Here is an 18,872-nt window from a genome sequence, read left to right on the forward strand (position 1 = left end):
CGAGCCACGGCAGCGGGCCCTGGCAGGTCCCCTGGATGCCACGCGCGACGGGGTAGCGCAGCCCCATCTGAGGCTGAGACCCAGCGCTGCGTGTCCATGGTCCCAATTCCAGGGCCTGTGTGGAACTGCTGTCCTGGCCTACGCGGGGGTCTGAGGAATCGGTTTAGGGGTTTCCTGTTTCTCGGAGTGCACCATTGTTTCCTGTGATTTAATTTTCTCTCCTGAAAGCATTGCTAATTAAATCCTTTCTTTGGCGAGGCGTCGTCCCCCATTCCCTGCTCCTCTGTTTATTAATTACCCAGCACGTGCGAGGGATTTCTCAGCCTCAGCTGCCAGGCGTGCTCAGGTGCATGGGCCCGGCTGCTCGCTCCGCTGGCCGCCTCCTTGGCTCCCTCCTCGAGTCTCTCAGGCTCTTTTCACCTGGACCATATGAGCAATTCTTGCAAGTCTGATTAAAAGCAGAAACAGCCCTTTTCCTGCTGCTGGTGACCTCTGCTGGCTTGGAATCCATCAAAATCAAATTCATGTCGTTTTGCCTTCCCTGTCTTTCCAGCTCTGAAATCATACCCTTCACTGCTTTTTCTACAAAGCACTCTTCCTGCCTTCTCCCCAGCTGCCCACAGCACAGCACACTAGGCTGAGGTTTGCCAGGCTGGGCCCAGTGGCTTGTGGAAAGTCACACAGCATATCTAGGGCATAGTTGGGACCAGAACTCAGCTCTCCTGAAGCCTAGCCTCCCAGGAGTCACAAACTCAGAAGCCTCCAGGGGCCAAACAGGCATTGCAAAAAGTGTGGGCAGCTCTGTATTGGACAGGGGGGAGGGGTGGAGTCTGTGGCAAAAAAGAACTGTGCTTGCTTCTTTAGAGGAGGGTCATTCTGACAATGACCATTGAGGGCCAAGAATGTCCAATTTTTGATAAGTCTGAGTGAGTCCAATATCCAAGGATGGCAGTGATTTGCCCAGGGTCACATGGGGACTCAGCAGCAGAACCCCTGGGCACTCTGGACTCACAGAGCAATGATCTTTCCAAGATGCCACTTACTGGATAGGGGATACGTGAGCCTCCCCCAGCCCCACTTCTGCCCATTCAAGACCTAGTTCTGCCCCATATGGCGGAGAAATTTCCCAGGCTGGCTCCCCTCCCACTGCATGCAGGGTCTCCTTCCCTTCAGACCACTTCATGCCTTGGAATCCACTCTCCCCTCCTCTTTATCTGAAATCCCCCATTCAGTCTGCTTCTGGCCCTCAGCTGGCTATCAGGCAGAAAAAGAAGGCAGCTCAAGCAAATCCCAGAATTTGAAAGAGGGGGATGATGCTATTTTTAAGGAGATATTGATGGTAGGGATTTCAGGCCTCACGAGCAGGCCAGAAAGGGGCATTTGGAGACAGGGACCCTGGGAAGGAGCCCCCACACGGGGCTGCATCCCCTCTGGAAGCCTCCCAGTGCTGACTCTCAGCTGCTCTTGGCGCCGGGTTCCAGGTCAGTGCCCTGCTCCCTGCCTGCTGAGCATTGGGCTGACACTGCTTTCAGTGGGGAGGACATTAACATGTGATCTCACTTCACCAGCCATCCCTTTGGCCCCTTCAGAGGCTTCTCTTTTCCCAAATGTTGTAGATGAGCGTTGGCAGATGTGTTTGTTTGTCCTCGGAGCCCATTCCATTTTAGGGTCTTTGGTACCTCCCCTGCCCTGGTCTCTAGGCGTGAGTGTGAGATGTGCCCAGCTGTGCTCAGCCTTCTGGCAGGGTCTGGTCCCCTCCTGCAGGGGAGGGTCCCCCTGACACTGCCTGGGAGGGTAGAAGCCCAGAAATAGCTCAGGTCTTTTTCCCTGGCTGAGCACCATCCCTGAGCCCTGGGGAGGGTCCCCAGGCTGAACTGTCCTCAGACTTCCACAATCAGTCTCTGGAAGAAGCTGCTTCACCAGGGCAACTGGCCATAATCATCAGGCTTGGAGGGACCAGATATACCTCGTAGGCCCTAAAATCAACCTGTTTTCACTGCACAGTCACCTTAAGCAGCTGACTGCTCTGTGAAGACAGAAGCTAAGCCCAGTTCCTTTCTCTGTCCCCACCAGTGCCTATCATATAGTAGGTGCTCAATATATGTGTTGAATCAATCAATCAATCAATCAATGGATGAATAAAAACCCAACTCCTTGTTACTTTTCAGGAGGGAATTTATTGGATATCTATATGCAATAGTCCACAGTAGAAAAACAATCCAGTGTCTGAGTTAAAAGGATAAACTTAAGAGCAGACAGCCTGGGTTTGAATCCCAGCTCTGCCACTTACTAGCCACAAGGCTTTGCGCAATTTATATAAGCTCTCTGTGCCTCAGTTTCCTTACCTGGAAAATAAGGGTAATAATAAGGCATACGTCAAGGGGTTGCTGTGAGGAATAAATAGTGTGGGTAAAGTGGGGATATGACAAGGCCCTGACATGCAGAGAATGCTCAGTAAGGGCTGGTCATTATCACTCACAGTAGAATGACAGTGATGAGTGTCAGTGCCGTACACTGTACACCAGGTGTGAAGGAAAGCAGAGGATTCCACCATCTCCAGTCCTGCCCTCTAAGTAGACAGTAGAGTTGGGAGATGAAACCCACACAGGAAGGAGTAAGTTAGAGCTGCCAGGTGTAGGGGAAGATTCCCCTGGGGCTGAACTAGCTGAGGAAAGACCCTGTGGGATTAGTGGGGCTGGGAGAGGCCTAGGCTAATGGAAGAGACATGTGATTGTGGGGCGTGGGGTTGCCCATCCAGATGCAGAGGGCCGCAAAGGGGATGTGGGCCTTGCCAGTCAGGTCGGGAGATTGTACATCATGCAGGTCATCCCTACATTTCAGGGTTTTCAGTTTTAAATTCTACTCTCACTCTTGGAAGCCATTTTGGCAGAAACCCCATTTGCTGAGGGTGGGAAGGAAAAGAGTGATGGGAGCTCCCAGAGGCCCCTCTTTGGGGCCCAGAGAGAGGTTCAGAGATCTCTGATGTTCCCAGTTGAGTTCTCCAGCAGCTTTGAGCTGAAACCTTGGGCAATAAGCATGACTCTCTGCTTTTCATCTCCAACCTGGCAGACCCTGATCATTTAGAAAAACTAGACATCAGTTTATGCCTGATGCACCCAGGCCAAACACCCTTGACTTAGGATGAGCCAGGGTTTTGTAAGAAATAATTAGAGGGAGGAGGAAGGGTCCATGGGATCATGCCCTCAGGATCTAAATCTTCTGCAAGTCGCATACTCATATTCCCATCACTCCTAAATGGAGACTTGCAATTCCCAGAAATCACCTGGCATCCTTGGGTTCTGCACAGTCCTTCCTATCTCCACTTCCACCCACAGCCTTGATTTTCTGCCTCACCAACTCCTAGTCATCCTGTGTGATCCAGATGTCACCTCCTCTGGGAAGTCTTCCAGCCTACCCACAGAGAGAGTGACTGCTCTCCTCCCAGTTTCTGTAGCACCCTGTTCTCCCTCACATCAGGGCTCTCTTGCCACAGAATCACAACTATCTGTGATTGGTCCTCTTCCCTGTGAGCTCCCTCAGGACAGGTAATAGGGTCTTATTCATCTTTGCATCTTGGTTCTTGGCATTATGCCTGGCATTGAGTCAGCCTCAATGAACGTTTGGGGAATGATTGGAGGACCTAGGCCAGCATTACCCAGAGAGAGGGGAATAAGGGAATAGGACAGTTACAGAGGCCAACATCTGGAGCAGCTGAGCTCACCCAGACACCCCTGCCCAACCAGCAGGATCGTCTGACTGTGCAGGTCCAAGGTTTTGTCTCATCTCTAAAGCATCTCAGATAAGGCAGGACCAAAGCATCCTTCTCCCTGCCCATCACCTGCTTCCTCCCAGCAGGAGGGGTTGCCTCCCAAGCATCCATGAGAGCATGCCCATAAGCAAGGCATGAAGGGGAGGAATGAGGCCAGTTGGAGAACACAGGTTACAGAGAGGAGCCAGGACATTTGGGGGACAAAATGCATGGAGTGATAGGAACAACCATATTCTTAGGGAGGGAGATTGCTAAAAGGTGGCTGCCAGGACCTGATATTATAGTGGAGGGGATGTGGTTTAGGTCTCCTCAAGTATGTCCTCTTCCCAAAGCTCCTTTGCTTCCTAAACCCTAGAGTGTGGTAGTTCATTTTGCCTAATCTGACTCTAGGACCTGGGCCAGAGCACCCACTTGTTGGACGGGAATACTGAGGCACTGTCTCACTCTGTCTGACACTGGATGTAGAGGACAGAGGATCTATGATCTCTGCTGGCACAGGGAGATGGTTCCCCCTGGCTTTAGGGGTCAGAGAGTTGTGCATAAAGTATTACCTGCAGATGCTCTGAACCCCTTCCTCTACACAGGGTTGCAGAGTGGTTAGTTAGGAATGACACCATCAGCTGCCAGCCGATGGGCCAATGACAGCAGTGAATTCTTCAGGGGATGAACCCCACCCAGGTTTATGTTGTCGTTCCAATTCCAATACTCCCGATGGTCTGTCTTTTGCGGTCACCCTCATCACCCTGTCTTAACCTTCAGGATCACCTTATGGCCTTTCCCCAGCAGCCTTCCAGTCATACTCCATGTCTGTGAAGTGGCTCTGATACCTTCCCCTCCTTACCAGCACACAGCCACTATTTCCACTCAGACCCTGGTTACATAATTCAGATCAGAGCAAACATCTTTTATCGGGTCCGTCCCACTTCCAGTCTACCTGAAAAGGCTCCATTTTCTTAACTCTAGCTCTAATCATGTAATTCCCTTGCTCAAAACCTTCAGTGGTTCCCTATTACCTGTCAAATTTATTCCAGATCTCTTACTTTGGCATTTAAGGCCGCCTCTGCTCAGGTCCCATCTCTTAGTCTTAACTCCCTCTGCTTCTCTGTGATTTCCCCTATGCTTACCATTCCATGATCACTCCAAGGCTCCATCGTGTAGACCTGCTACCAACCAGCGGTGATATTCACACTTTTACCAACCACACAACACAACTCTGACCACTCACAGTGGAAACTGGCTGAAGGGCTGGAGCAGGGTCCTGTGGGTCCCATGCAGGTACCAGGCATTTCCCTTTTCATTGCTGGTTTGTGAGGTGAGCCAGGGATCCCAGGGGAGGAGCAGGAGCAGCTGGGACAGCAGGGGTGGATTACTCAGGGAGTCTGGACAATGGGTGTTTACCCACTGGAACAGAAGTGTTTTTAATACCTTAAATAATTTAACAGCTAGTGTGACTGTGTCAGTGCATTCCAGCCTTGCCAGCCCTGCTACCAACCACAGTGCCAAAACAGTCACATCAAATCCAGTTTAAAACCACATATTTTATTGATGTTTTTCATTGACAATACAGGGCCATGTATACAAATGTTACTCAAGTCCCACACCTGGCAACCTCCCCACCATCACCCCCTACTGACCAATCAGCCAGAAGATGACCCCCTACACATCTCCTTTTATTCCTTCACAGTGCTGAGCCTCCAGGAAGCCAAGAATGGCAGAGCTGGCTTCCATGCTTGAGCTTTGGGGTTGGGAGAGACCCAAGGCCTGGATTGCTCAGGGCCTCTCCTCTCATTTCTTCCACTCCCACTGTTTAAGTGTGGCCAGAACTGAGGGTGAGGATGTCCCCCAATGACCCATCCATCCAGGAAGACTGGGCCCCCTTCAATCCTCTCTGCCACATCCTTCCCCTCCAAGTGTCCTGCCCTGCTGACCAACAAATTGGCAGAGTGACCACTTTTCAGGAGGTGGGAGTCAGTGCATGGGGACAGGGACAAGTTGCTACTGATAGCAGAGATCTCATCAACTGTGCACCACTGTATACCAGTTCCTGGCAGAGACTTGGCAGATAGTTGGTGTTCAGTGAATACATGTAGGCTGCATGAATGAATTAATATAAGAGATAGAAGTATGAGCAGGTGGTACCATTACTACATTAGTTCTCCAGGGGGCATGAAGGCAGAACCAAGATAAAGTCCTCCCAAGCTCTGCTCAAGAACTCAAGGTGTTATGCGGCAATGGTTGGGTCACTGTGGCCACCAGCTGAATACTGCAGAGTGTGGGCTTCAGCTCCCCACCTGCCTGGATGGCAAACTGGCCTTGAGGCTCAGTCAAGAGGGGGCACTTGTGTTGTCCCCACTCCCTCATATGGCCCAGGAGGCTGGTCTTCTCGGTCCCAGAACACACAGCAGTGCCCTCATCCAGAGACAGTCAGGTCTGGTCTCTCAGTTGCATCCCTATATTCTGATATCCCCATTCCTGAGCCTCAGTTCTCCCAATCTCACTCCTCAGAGTTGAGCATGACCCTCCAGCTTTGCTGTCCCCACCACTGATCCAGCTGCCCTTACAACGCTCCACCTTCCTGTCCTCAAATGCCAACCCCCTCAACTAGCACTAGTACCTAGGAGTCCTATCTCTCAAGAGACTGTCTCCCTGGTGGTTGGGTGGGGCCCTAAAACTTTGCATCATGATTTTCAGAACCCTCCATGTCCACCCCCTCCTCCATGAAAGCAAGTAGCTCACAGGCATCTCCACAGATCTTGCCTCTGGATCTGGCAGTCATGAAGAGGACACTGGAATCTTGGGGTGGGAAAGGATCTTCCTTTCCCTAGCCCTGTGCAGAATTTTTTTCCACAGCATGCCTGCCAGATGACTGACTATTCTTTTCTGGAATACCTCCAGTTGTGAGGTACTCACTACCTCCCCAGGCAATCATTCAAACAACGAACAGCTTTAGCTGCTAGACTGTCCTTCAGAAATGAACTCATTTACCCCTCTCATTCTCATCCCCCAAATATCCAAGTGCCCAACCCCTGTGTGATTCTCTCTCCTCCCATTCTTTCTCGATTTTCATAACAACACTCCTAGCCACCTCTCCCTCTCCCTCCCCCCCCTCCCACACACAAATGTGTGGTGTGGACCCTTCTATACAGTTATGTAGTCACATACTTCTCTGGTTTATCAGTATTCCCTTTACTTCTCCCTTCTTCCTTGCCTACCCAGCATCTAGCAAAGACCCAGAGGCTGGAGCCCAATGGGAAAGGCTGAAAGAGTGCCAGGGAAAGGAAGCATCCACCCAGGCCCTGGGATAGAGAGGGGACAGCAGCTGGAAATCCCAGGCCATTGGCTCCTGTCTACCAGAGAAGTGCCTTGCAATCTGGGGGATGGGCAGCAAGCTACTGAGTTCTTTTTTCCTTCCACTGTCCACTATTCCACAGAGGGAATGAGGACACACACCCCTCCTTTTCCAACCTTGGTAGCAGTTGGCAGAGCTGAGTTGGCTGCCTCTCATACATGGTAATTTTAAACATTTTTGCCAACCTCCAGGTTCTGGGGAGCATCATATTGGCAGTAAGAATCCACTCCCCACTCCTAGCATGGGGCTGCAAGGAAAAGTTCTAGCAGATAGCAGTGATGACATAAAACTCAGTAGAGAATGGACAAACCAGGCACACACCCCCAGGGAAAGAGACAAGAGCAGAGGCCTCAGAACAGTCAGGAGCCACCTGGCTGGCTCACGGGGAGCCTAGCAAAGCCTGGGTGGCCATTTTTCCTCCTTATCATGATCCATCAGCCAACACTGTTCTCTATATGTTACAGACCAGAGATGGTTGCTAGGGCCTTACCAGTCTAAAGTTGTAGTGGGTCATGGGTGGAGACAAAGATTCCGTAGTCTTATGTTCACAAGGAGTCAAGATACACACGGAGAGAAATGATGAGAGTGCCTGCTACTTGTCCCGCTGCTTGGAGCTCTCACTTCCGACATTGAACATGGGGACCAGCAGGCCCAACAGCCATCTCTTCCCGAAGACCTCCTGTAAGTTCTTGCGCCAGGGCCGGGCCCTCACCGCCACCCCCTTCCGCACCTGGTGGCGTGTCTGCCCCCGGAGGATCAACAGCAGCTGATGGCAGCAGAAGCCAGCGCAGGCCAGGCCAATGGCAAACCAGAGGTAGAGCATGAGGATGACGAACATTTCAGAACCGAGGACAGCTCCTGCAGGGGGCGGGGAAACACCAGAATCGCTTTACACCCAGGCCACGTACAGAACTGTGATCCAGGCAGGCGCTTTCCGCTCGGGGAAGGAGATTAATGAGATTGAAGCTACATTTTGTAGCAATCTCAGAGCTGAAGCGAGGGAGAGGAACTCATTGTCCTAACTTTTTCTTAGTACTGATGGCTCCTGAGGCGAGAGAGGAGAACTGGGGGCGTGGGCGAGATAGGAAGGAAACTTCTATGGGCAGTGCCTAGAGGCTAACATCTCCTTAGGGTCAGTGATACCCATCTCTCTCTGCCTTCTCTTTTGGCGCTAGACACAGAGAGAGGGGTTTTTCTCAGGAGGAGAGAGCAGTGAGCTGATGACCTTGGAGAGGGAGCCGCTGCCTGGGCAGCTGTCGACTGCAGTGCCTTCTCTCTTTGGAGCTGTGAGCACTGGCTGGAAGATTCAGGAAACTGACAGCATGATGGAGAACAGGGCCTAGTCATCAAGAAGAATAAGTCACAAGCTTCAAGGCAGCGCAGAGCGCTTAGAGGATAATTCAGTTGTCAGTGTTAAAAAGAGGACAGTATGGCCACCAGAACTTTCAGCCAGAGCTGTGCTGTCAGAGCTTACTGAAGCTGGAAGAAGCTCCCAAGGTCATCGGTCTACCCCCTGCCTTGAGCCAGACTTCCCCTAAACCCCTCTAAACCAGCTATCTCCGTGATTAGTTTAAATATCCACTGAGTAAGAGATGCCCCATTCTTCTTCAGAGTTGGGGTGGTCAGCCCATGCTAAGTTTGAATCTCCCAGCTCTGTGGTCTTGCACAAATTTCTTAAACTCTCCAAGTTGCTGTTTGCTCATATGTAAAATGGGTATAATAATAATGATTCCATAGGGTTGCATGATTCAGGGAGATTGTCTGTGCAGTGGCCAGTGTTCAGATTCACACTCAGCACAGACTCCCTGCTGAGCATCATTCACAGATAAGGAGAGTATATCCAAAAGGGGCTCAAGTTTAACTCCTAAGACCATCAAGCTTTCTCCATCTCCTTTCCAGAGCTTAGAGTCCTGGCTGGACTGCAACTCTGGCAGCCTTGACCTGCCCAGCAACCAGGGTGGTGGGCCCAGGGGAGAATTAAAAAGCCGTCCTCAGTTCTTCTCTCCTGCACACCACCACCTCCTCCAGTGAGATAAGGGTACTTGCCAGATAGCCCACCATATAACCTGTTCAGCCTCTGCAAATCTCAGCCACATCCCTCCCTTCTCCTGCTTTCCCTGGCCCTGTACACCTCTTCTCGTCTCCCCAGGCTTCAATTTCCAGACCCCTGGGGGTTGGGCTTTTAAAACTTTTCCAGTCTGAGTAGTGGTAGACTCAGTAGCCAGGAGGATATGGACGTGACTCAGGTTAGCTCATTAGCAGCCCCCTCATGCCCTCAGCCTAGAAGCCTTGATAGCAGGTTTCTCTTTGCAAACTAGGGGACAAATAAGTCCTGCTGCCCAGGGGATGGGAAGCTCAGTCCAGCTGGCATTTTGAGAAGCCCCTCCACTTGCACAGACTCAATTGGGCTGTGCTATGTCTCTGACCCACTTCTTCCTTGTCAGCATAGGTTAGCTCAGGCAACCACAAGCAGGATGCAGGATCCTGAGACCATGGTGCCCTCTGGGGTGCAGGAATGCTGACAGGCAAAGATGGCCCTCAAGCTGAGATGTGAGAACATCAGAGATGTCAAGCTCGAGCCTGCCTTGCAACTCAGCCTCAGGGACCAGCCCGGGCTGATGGAAGCTGTTTTCCACAGACTTTTTTTTTTTTTTTTTTTCTGGCACTAAATCAAGGCAGGCAGAAAAGACCTTGTGGCCTTTCCCTGGCCCCTTGCAGCAGCTACAAAAGGCTATTCTGGGGACCTGCTTTCTCTCAAAGTGTTTGAAGCTGCTTAGCCTGGATGCCTCAGCTCCTCTGAACTATTTAATAATAGTTCTGCTTCTTTTAGAAAATCACAAAAGTTTTCTAACGGGCCTGAACAGTCACACCATCCACCCAATCTCTCCACCCCTGCTTCCCACAAAATAGGACCTATGGCACCTTTGACAGACCATCACCCAGCATCATTGATATACCTCCAGGGACTGAAAGCTCCCTCCCTCCCTCCCACAGTGGCTCATTCATCGAGAAGCAACTTCAGAGAGGCAGCCCCAGAGAGGCAGTGTGGTGTGGTGGGAAGAATATGGGCTCTGGGGGTGAGCAGCCCTGAGTCCAAGTCTTGGGGTTGGAATCATACCAGCTGTGTGGTATCAAAGCAACCTGACCTTGTTAAGCCTTTGGTTCCTGAGCCTCTAAAATGGATATAGTAATACCTACTTCATAAACTTGTCCTGAGGATTGGTTGAAATGAGACCTGCACAGTGGGTAGCACATAATAGTTGCTCAACAAATATTAGCCCACTTTCCCTTCTGCTGGATTTCTGGCACCCACCACACTGGCATACTATCCAAGTGCCATGACACAGGCTAGATAATGTCATCTCCATTCCTCAGATAGGAAGAATGAGGCTCAGAGTGGTGATGCAACCTGTACTGACCCTACGAAGCCAAAAGAAATGACAACACCTAAAATCTACTGAGCCAACAGCCACTAGAAGACCCCTTCCACTTCTAGCTCCCAGAGCCCACACTCACAGCCATGACTCAGGGGCAGTATCACAGCTGGGGACAGCTCAACCTATTAAATGATTTGGCCCTTTTTACACCCTCCTGTCCACCTGGCTTCCTGGGCAGATGAGAGAGAGGGTGCCCTCCACCATTTGAGGTGAGAATAGGGGGAGAAGGGAAAGGAAGGGAGAAGCTGAACAGGTAAGGTGTGTATTGGGGAGAAGAGAAAGGTTGGCAGAGGAGGAAGATGTGATGGGAGTGCTGGAGATTAGAAATCTTGGCGTCCTTTCCCTAATGGGTATGGTAAGAAGGTTAAAGACAGTGGGACTCATTTTTCTGGTGGAACAGGGATCTGGGCCCCAAGATAGGCACCTACTAGCTCTGTCCCCCTATCAGAGCAAAGCAAAGAGGTCCCTCTTCCTTACTTTCCTGTCTCCCAAACCTAGCACATATGGACAATACCTCAAGCCCAGGCTTATCTCAAAGCAAACCATTTCAAGATCCTCCCTTGGGAAGCCTCCACTTTTATGTGATGAAACTACTTGGAAAAGAAAAGTGTAATCAGGCTCTCTGGCTCTCCTCCTTCCTCCACCTGCCTGTGCTCACACTCCACCCACTAGCCCGCCCACCTACCCTCCCCCGTCCTGGTTATTTCAGTCCCAGCAGCCTTCGATTCTAGCGCCAGGATCCAGAAGGCCCGAGAGCTCTGCGTTCTGGGCCCAGCACAACCACCAGCCCTCAAGGCAACCCTCACAGCTGGGTTCTTCCTGGGCCTATGTGTTCTCACTGCCAAATGGCACAAAGTTCTACACTTGTGAAGAAATGGGCTGCAGCCTCAACAAAGACTGAAATGATGACTTCCCCCAGAGGAGGGCAGGATTTTATGAATGTCCAGCCCAGGCATATCAAGACGCTTTGAGGTTCTCAGGAAGTAGCTGCATGCTGTCTTTTTTTTTTTTTTTTTTTTTTTTTTTTTTTTTTTTTTTTTGTCCCTAAAAGGTCAATGGAGGAAAAAACATGCTGTATTCTGTCTGATGCTCTAGGTTGTCTAAAGGCCTGGGAGGCAGGCCAGAGGCTGCTACTCAGAAGTAGTAAGATCCTGAGCAGCCATTTAATCCCATCTGAGCCTCAGTTTCTTCATGAAAATGGAGATAACACAGGCATCCATCCTAACAACTGTAAGAACCAAGTTAGGAATCAAAGGCCAAGGTAGGTGGAGTGAAGGAAATGAGAAAGGGACAAATTTCAAGTCTAGGTAGAGTGGTAAGAATTGCCACTAGAAACAGCATCCCTCTGGGCCTAGTATTAGGGAGTTCTCCTTGGGGTACACTATAAAGTACAGTCCTCACCAGGGTACCCAAATGAGCCCCAGAGTGAAGGCCCACATGCCTGGCTCCTTCAGAAGTAAGAGCCTCCTGGAGGGTCAGATCCCACAACAGTCCCCTGGCTCTGTGGTGTGAAAATGGTGTCATTAAATATGGCTGCATCTCCAACCAGGATGCTCCTTGCCATGAGCCATCTGCAACCTAGAGAACAGCCTGGTGGGTAGGAGGGCGGGGTCAGCCTTCTGCTGGGGCTGGCCTGGCACTCTGGTCATCTTATTATGATTGGTTGGCAAGATATTTGGAGGGCAAAGTCCATGGAGGAATGTGTGAGCAGGATTGGGGTTCAGTCAGAGGAAGGTCATAGCATGGGTGTACCTCATAGGCTGCATGGAGGGATGGCCAGCACTCAGTCCCGCCTGGCACAGAACAGGTGTATTGCCTAGATTGCCATGATTCTATGAGCAAATGGACAGGGGCAAGCAAGGAGGAGATGATGAGTGAGGATGGGGGCCGGGAGGAAGGTTGCCAGATGAAAAACAGCATGCCCAGTTATTTGGAATTTCAAACAGATAAAGTAAAAAAAAATTTAGTGTATGTCTCCTGCAATATTTGGAAATATTTATACTAAAAAGCTATGCATTGTTTATCTGAAATTACAATTTAACTAGGTATCCTGTTTTTTGTTTGTTTTTTGGCTTAATCCGGCAAATTTGGGGTTGGGTGGGAGGTCTTTGTGTAGGGCCCAACCTGCCTGCCAAGGCCCACTCACCGGAGAAGAACTGGCTGATGGAGGTGGGAAGGAGTGTGAGGAAGGCCAGGGGATGGGCGAAGGAGATGGAAAGGACTGCGGAGATGTAGGCCACGCCAGCCACCATGGAGTAGAGGCAAGCCAGAGAGGTGTAGAGGCAGAACAAGACGAAGTTGCGCATGTTCCTGCTCCCGATGCAATTCCCCGTGAAGAAACAATGATGGTCGTGCCTCAGGGTGACTCTGGCGCACACTCGGCAGAAGTGGGTGCTGGGCGGGGGGCACGGGGCTCTCCTGGCTGCAGTCCCCTGGCAGGCATCCAGGTCGTCCGGGGAATTCTGGATGACCAGGACGTAATTGCCCAGGGCGTTGGTTGAGAGGAACAGGAAGAGTGCCCCATGGAGTAGAGCGGGCGAGAAGAGCCTGGCAGCCGCGGGTTCCTCACGCATGCTGGGCAGGAAGAGGAAGAGCTGCAGCACGAAGGTCACCAGGGAGATGCACAGGAAGTAGGCGGGGGCCACCACGTTGAGCAGCCTCAGGGCGAGCATCCTCGATTACATTCCTAAGGGGCCCAGGGTGAGACGAAGACTTACTGAGCTGTCCAGGGGGCGCCATAGGGCGCTCCACCGGCGCTGTCTGCTCGTCCTACTCCATGTAAATCCATGTCCCTCGGATCACCCCTCCTTTCGTCCCTAATCCATGACCAAGCAGGGGCCCAGGGGTCAGGCACAAGGAGGACGAGGTCCGGGCTTGTTCTCAGTCTGTAAGGGGTCAGGGCAGGAGACTAGGGGCTCTGCCCCTTTATGGCAGCGGAAACGCGCCCAGGTTTGGGATTTCTTCTTCAGACCCACCCCCCACCCCCAGGAGGAGAAAGCGGAAGATACAAAGTGAGGACAGATAGAAATGACCTACTGGGAGTTCTGTTTCACCTCCCGTTTCTCCGCGCCCTCCCCCCCACCCCGAATCTTGGGCAATACTCAGGGACCTTACCGGCAACCCAAAACGCTTTTGGGGAATGTGTGCTTACGGGTCGCGTGATGTTTGCTTGTGTGTGTGTGTGTGTGTGTGTGTGTGTGTGTGTGTGTGTGTGTGTGTGTGTGTGTGTGTAGGGGGGTGTTCCTGGTGTGTGATTCTGTATGTGTAATCTGTGTACGCCCGGGTATCTGTGTTGGTGTGTGTGTGTGTATCTGTGTGTACACATACGCACCCGCTGCCACCTGGCTTTTTAGAAGAATCAATTACAACAATCGATACAGTCACACAAGCGCTTAGGCAATGGATGGGATGGTGGGGAGCGCAGCCGGAATACCAGGGTCAGCCGGTCCTGGTTAGCCCATGTCGCCGACTCTGGCTGCCCTGGCTATTTCTTTGCAAAGAGCGTTTTCATTTGAGGCGACGAAATTAAAATCCCCCATTAGCGCCTGCCTCCCGCCCTCCTGGAGCTAGAAACCCAAACAACCCCGATGGCGCTGAAACCCTTTCGATGCCAATATGCTCGCCCTGGGCGCAGGAGTGGATGTTTGGCCAAACTTTCAGCGGATCGACCCCTCGCCACCTAGCACAGCCCCCACCACATAGTCATTCCACTCAGCTCCCCCACAGCTCTGGTTCCTGACCAGCTTCGGAAGTCACCGAGAAATAAGATTCCAGGCGCCCACGAGAACTTTTCCAGGGGCTAAGGAGTAGGAGATCCCAAAGAGAGAGAAAAGTTCTGGGAAGGCTGCTGCACCCACGATGGGTGAATGCCACGAGGCCTCCGTCCAGGCTGTCCCGTCCCGATTGGGTGCTTGATCACCTTGGAGTCCCCTTTGCAGGTGCCAGTGCCCCAGGGGACTCACGGCCGCCGTGGGAATGCGGGCCTCTCTCCGCCGCAGGGGTTTAGCGCAGGGCACGCCCGGGGGTGGTCGCTGGGGACTCCGCACTGCCTCCCTCCAGGCGCTCCCGGGGACTGCGGCGGCGCGGCCCACCCCAGAGAGCCGGCAGTCCAGGCTCCGGAGAATCTTGTCTTCCCCACGCCGGTCGCCAGGGGGGCCGCGGGAGCAGCCTCCAGATGCGCCGCGGCGCCTAGAAGGCGAAGGACAGGCTGGAGGAGTGAGGGGCGCACGGCGGGCGGCCCGCAGCCAGGGCCCAGCGCGGGAGAAGCGACAGTGGATACCGCCCGGGCGACCCTGGGGTGCGGGGAACTGTCCATTCAGCACTGGCGCCGGCCTTGCCCACGGCGGAGGGCGGCACAGCCGGAGCCCTAGCGAGACAGGCAGCGCCGGCAGCCGGCGGGCTGCTCGGCCACCGCCTCCTGGACGCCCGGGAAGCCGCCCCCCGCGCCGCCGCCGCTGCCGCCACAGCCACACACACACCGCTACAGAGGGGTGAGGAAACGAACTCACCAAGCTCTGGTCGCAGACAAGAGGAGCCTTGGACGCCGGCTCTCGCCCTCCTCGAGGCTGCAAAGTTGTGGGCTCGGCCCTGCTGGCTCGCAGCCTCCTCACGCTTCGCTTCGGGGACTGGGCAGGTAGCGGGGGTGTCGGGAGGAGGGAGCGGGCAGCTGCCGTCCTCCCACTTGGGCGCCAGCGAGTGGGGACCAGGAGGCGGCGGGGACGGCAGCTGGGCACCCCCCAGGCCCGCCACCCCTCCTTCCCCTCCAGGGGGCGGCGCTCTGGCCACCCCTCTCAACATCGTGGACTTGTCCCCCCCTTCTTCGTTCTTCTGGAGCGGGCTGGGGCTCCCTGCCTGACTTCAGCCACTGGTTCCAGCTGGGGGCTCTGGATTCTACCATGATGTGGATGCTCTAACCATCATCTACTCCTTCCCTCCTCGTTGTGCCTGACACCCCTTCCTGCATTCTGCTTTCCAACTGAGGAAAACCTGGGGGTTTAGGCGCTCAGCTTGCCAGGGGCAACACCCATAAAGATCATCGTCATTGTGCACAGAGGGGTTGAGAGCCTCAACTCTGGAGCCTGTCTGCCTGGGTCTGAATATTCATCATTCACTACGGTGTGATCTTCAGATTCTAATTTCCCCATCTGTAAAAGAGATTGTGAGGATTCTATGACAATATATGTAAAGCCCTTAAACAGGCCCTGCCCATGGTGAGCACTGTTTGAGCATTAGTTTATAATTATTGACTCTATTAATTGGGCTCTTGCTACAAACCAGGCACTGTGCTAAGCCTTTAGCATAAGACAGAGTTTTTAATCCTTTCAGCAGAAGCTCAAGGATCCCCATTGTACAGATGAGGAGGTTGAAGCACAGAGAAGCTAAGTCACATGCCCAAGGACGTACAGTGGGTAAGTGATAGAGCTTGGATTTGAACTAATGCACCAGCTCGCAGCCTCTTCTCAACCCAGCATCACCCTGAGATCCAGGTGGAGCTTTGATTTGGGAGGACAAAATAGCAGTTTATCTAGACACAGAACTCGAACAGCTCGAACCAGGAGCTTTTGCCTAGAGTCCAGCTCCCAATTCCCTTTTCCTATTTCCTTTCTTTCTCTGACCCCTCTAGTATAAGGTGGGTACCAAGAGGCACCAAGAGGGTGGGGACAGTTGTCCAGTGTATGTCAAATGGAGGTTGGGGGGAGCAGAGAGAGCCTTAGAACCACTGTAGGAATATTGGTGCCACCACTACCTCAGTTTCCTGGCTGTCAGAGCTCACTTACTTGCCCTGTTTCACTCCTCTGGGTGAAGGCAAACATCATAAATAAATAATTATTCATTGCTTTCTCAACTGGTTGATGTAAGACAAGAGCAAACCCTTAAAATGAAGACCATATGCTTATCAGCTCAGCCTATATTTTAGAATTATCAGATACTGTTTTCTCTGTATTTTATCAGTGTACATAAAAATAAAAAAGGGGCTGGGAAACCTTTCCATATTCTGAAAGGAGCTTACATATAAGCAAAGGAAGAGTCTGCTAGGTGTTGGCCTCTAGGAATCTGGTAGCCCTCTGAGTTCCAGTGGCCACAGGGCAGACACAGGAAAGCCCAAATTGCCTTTTTCCCTTCAGAGCCTCTTTGTGTCAAGATCATGGCTGTCTGGACCCTTTTCACAAGCTCTGCCTGCCTCTCACAAAGGCTTGGGAGGGAGGGAGTGGAGCACTTGGTATTGATTGAAGATCTCCATTCCCTAAATACCTTGAGAGTCGGGTGGTATTTCTAACTTTATTTTGCATATGGGTGTGTGGTGGGAAGGTGTGTGTCTGAATTTGTGTGTGTGTGAGGAGAGGGAAAGAGAGAGAGAAAGGAGAAGCTAAAGGAACGTGGGAAGATATTGGTGGGGGAAGGGAGTATTCAGCCAGGAAAGAGACAGAGATCTGGCCTTGGAAATACAAATGGACAGGAACAATTATTTATTTAGAAATATAATTTACTAACAGATAAGTGCACTAAAGCTTCAGATCTAGAGCTAATAGTTCTCCAGTGCCCTCCCATCCCCACCCCAAGTGAATTGAGCAAGAGAAAGTACAGCCAAATGTTATTTTGTTTTTCTAAAATGGGTGACTATACCTGACAAAATCAACAGAGAAGTCAATTTGAAAACTTCAATTCTGGCTCTGTCAGAATTAAGCAGACTAAAAACAGACACTTTATTGCCACTTACCAGCTGTAGGACCTTGAACAAGTCACTTAACCTCTCTACTCTCAGTATTCTCATCCATAAAATGGGATGAAGATGTTACCTTGTGGTGATGATGATCAAATGGGATAACTTGAGTACCTCAGTCCAGGCAGGAGATTGGACAGTGTTAGCTTCTTCCTCCTTCTACCTCTCTTCTGGTTCCTTATCTTTATCCACAAGAATGTCTTATCTTTCCAACCAAAATGAGAGTTCCTGGTCTATGTTGGAAATATTTTGGGGTCTCCTCCATATCTCCTAACATGATGATTTGCCCAGAAGAGACACTGAGCAAAGGGTCTCACTGATGAGTTGATACTGGTCTCTGTCTGAGAGAAAAAGTTATGTTCCAAGGTCTTTGAAATGTCTGGTGAGGACATATTTCCCATTGATCTTGCATCCTGCCACCACCCACCCCAACTATAATCTCATCCTCCCTAAACAGTGTCAGGAAATAATTTATGAAAGCACACTCTCCATCGCCCTTGTCATATATTCTCATAGTTAAGCTATGACTGTACCTGCAGGCAGTCCCAAGGGGGCAGGGACACAGACAGGTATCTGATTACTGTTGAGCACTTTCCCAGAAACACGTGCCACAAATCTTGCTATTTGGTGATGTTATGTGAATAAAATGAATTCCTTCCCTGTTGGCAATCATTCTGTTTTGCCTCAATATGTTGTGAACCAAGAGAAGAACTCTATGCAGCAAGAAGCTTGGGTGGGGAACTCCACACATGTCTGTCTGGCCCTATCACTCCCCAAGTGTTTGGGATGGAGAACATTCCAAGATGCAAGAGCCACACCTAAGGAGGATGTGGAGGGGGGGTTTCCTTCATTCTCATGCTCTTATTTCAGATTGATCAGTATGAAGATAGTCTAGTGTCTCAAGGTTAACTGATGCCCTGAAATTAAGATTTTAATAGACATCCCCAGACAGGATGCTCTTACTGCAGATAGCAAGTGATAGCCAGAGGCAACCACAAAGTGCTCCCCAAGTCTCAGAAGGTTTAGTGAGATGCCATCCCTGCCTGGCTGGATTCAGAAAACATATAGGTATAACCTTCGTCTTAGCCAACCAAATACATGAAAATTGGATTACCACAGAACTTCTACTTGGAGATGGTAATTTACTCAGCCAAGTGCATCTTCATTTTAACAATAATATTACTTTGATGTAATAAAGTGCTTTGCAGTTTACAAAGCACATCCACAGAATTAAAATTTCATTCCACAAGTCTCTCAACAGCCCTGTAAGATAGCTGGGGAAAAAATTATTAAACCCATTTTTCTTATGTGGAAACTAAAGTTCAGGGATTTGCTGTTTGTTAATTTGCAAGCCTTGCCTATGTTCGATTTAAAATGTGACTTAGTATGTAAAGATCTCACTGACACTTAATTTTTCTGACTTAATTTTTCTGAAACGTGTCACTTGAGTAAAGGAAGCAGGTATATAACACACTCCTTCAGAATAAAAGACTTGCATAATCTCTCTTTACATAAGATATTTATGTAAAATTACATAAATAAAGTGAGCCTGCAGCACATTAATCAAATTCTCTCAAGGATTCTGCTGTTTGTGGT

General features: G+C 51.0%; 1 protein-coding gene across 1 annotated transcript; it reads right to left on the minus strand.

Annotated features, from left to right (window-relative positions):
- Positions 1 to 5,410: 5,410 nt before the first annotated feature.
- Positions 5,411 to 15,228, minus strand: ZDHHC22 (zinc finger DHHC-type palmitoyltransferase 22). The gene is made up of 3 exons (XM_032482435.1): positions 15,064 to 15,228; positions 12,702 to 13,241; positions 5,411 to 7,976 (listed from the first exon to the last, which is right to left on the minus strand). The coding sequence occupies exons 2-3, from the start codon at positions 13,225 to 13,227 to the stop codon at positions 7,711 to 7,713; spliced, it is 792 nt and encodes a 263-aa protein (XP_032338326.1). The 5' UTR covers positions 13,228 to 13,241; positions 15,064 to 15,228; the 3' UTR covers positions 5,411 to 7,710.
- Between the last annotated feature and the right edge of the window lie 3,644 nt (positions 15,229 to 18,872).

The sequence above is a fragment of the Camelus ferus genome, chromosome 6 (genome assembly GCF_009834535.1).
Source record: "Camelus ferus isolate YT-003-E chromosome 6, BCGSAC_Cfer_1.0, whole genome shotgun sequence".
Taxonomy (NCBI): Eukaryota; Metazoa; Chordata; class Mammalia; order Artiodactyla; family Camelidae; genus Camelus; species Camelus ferus.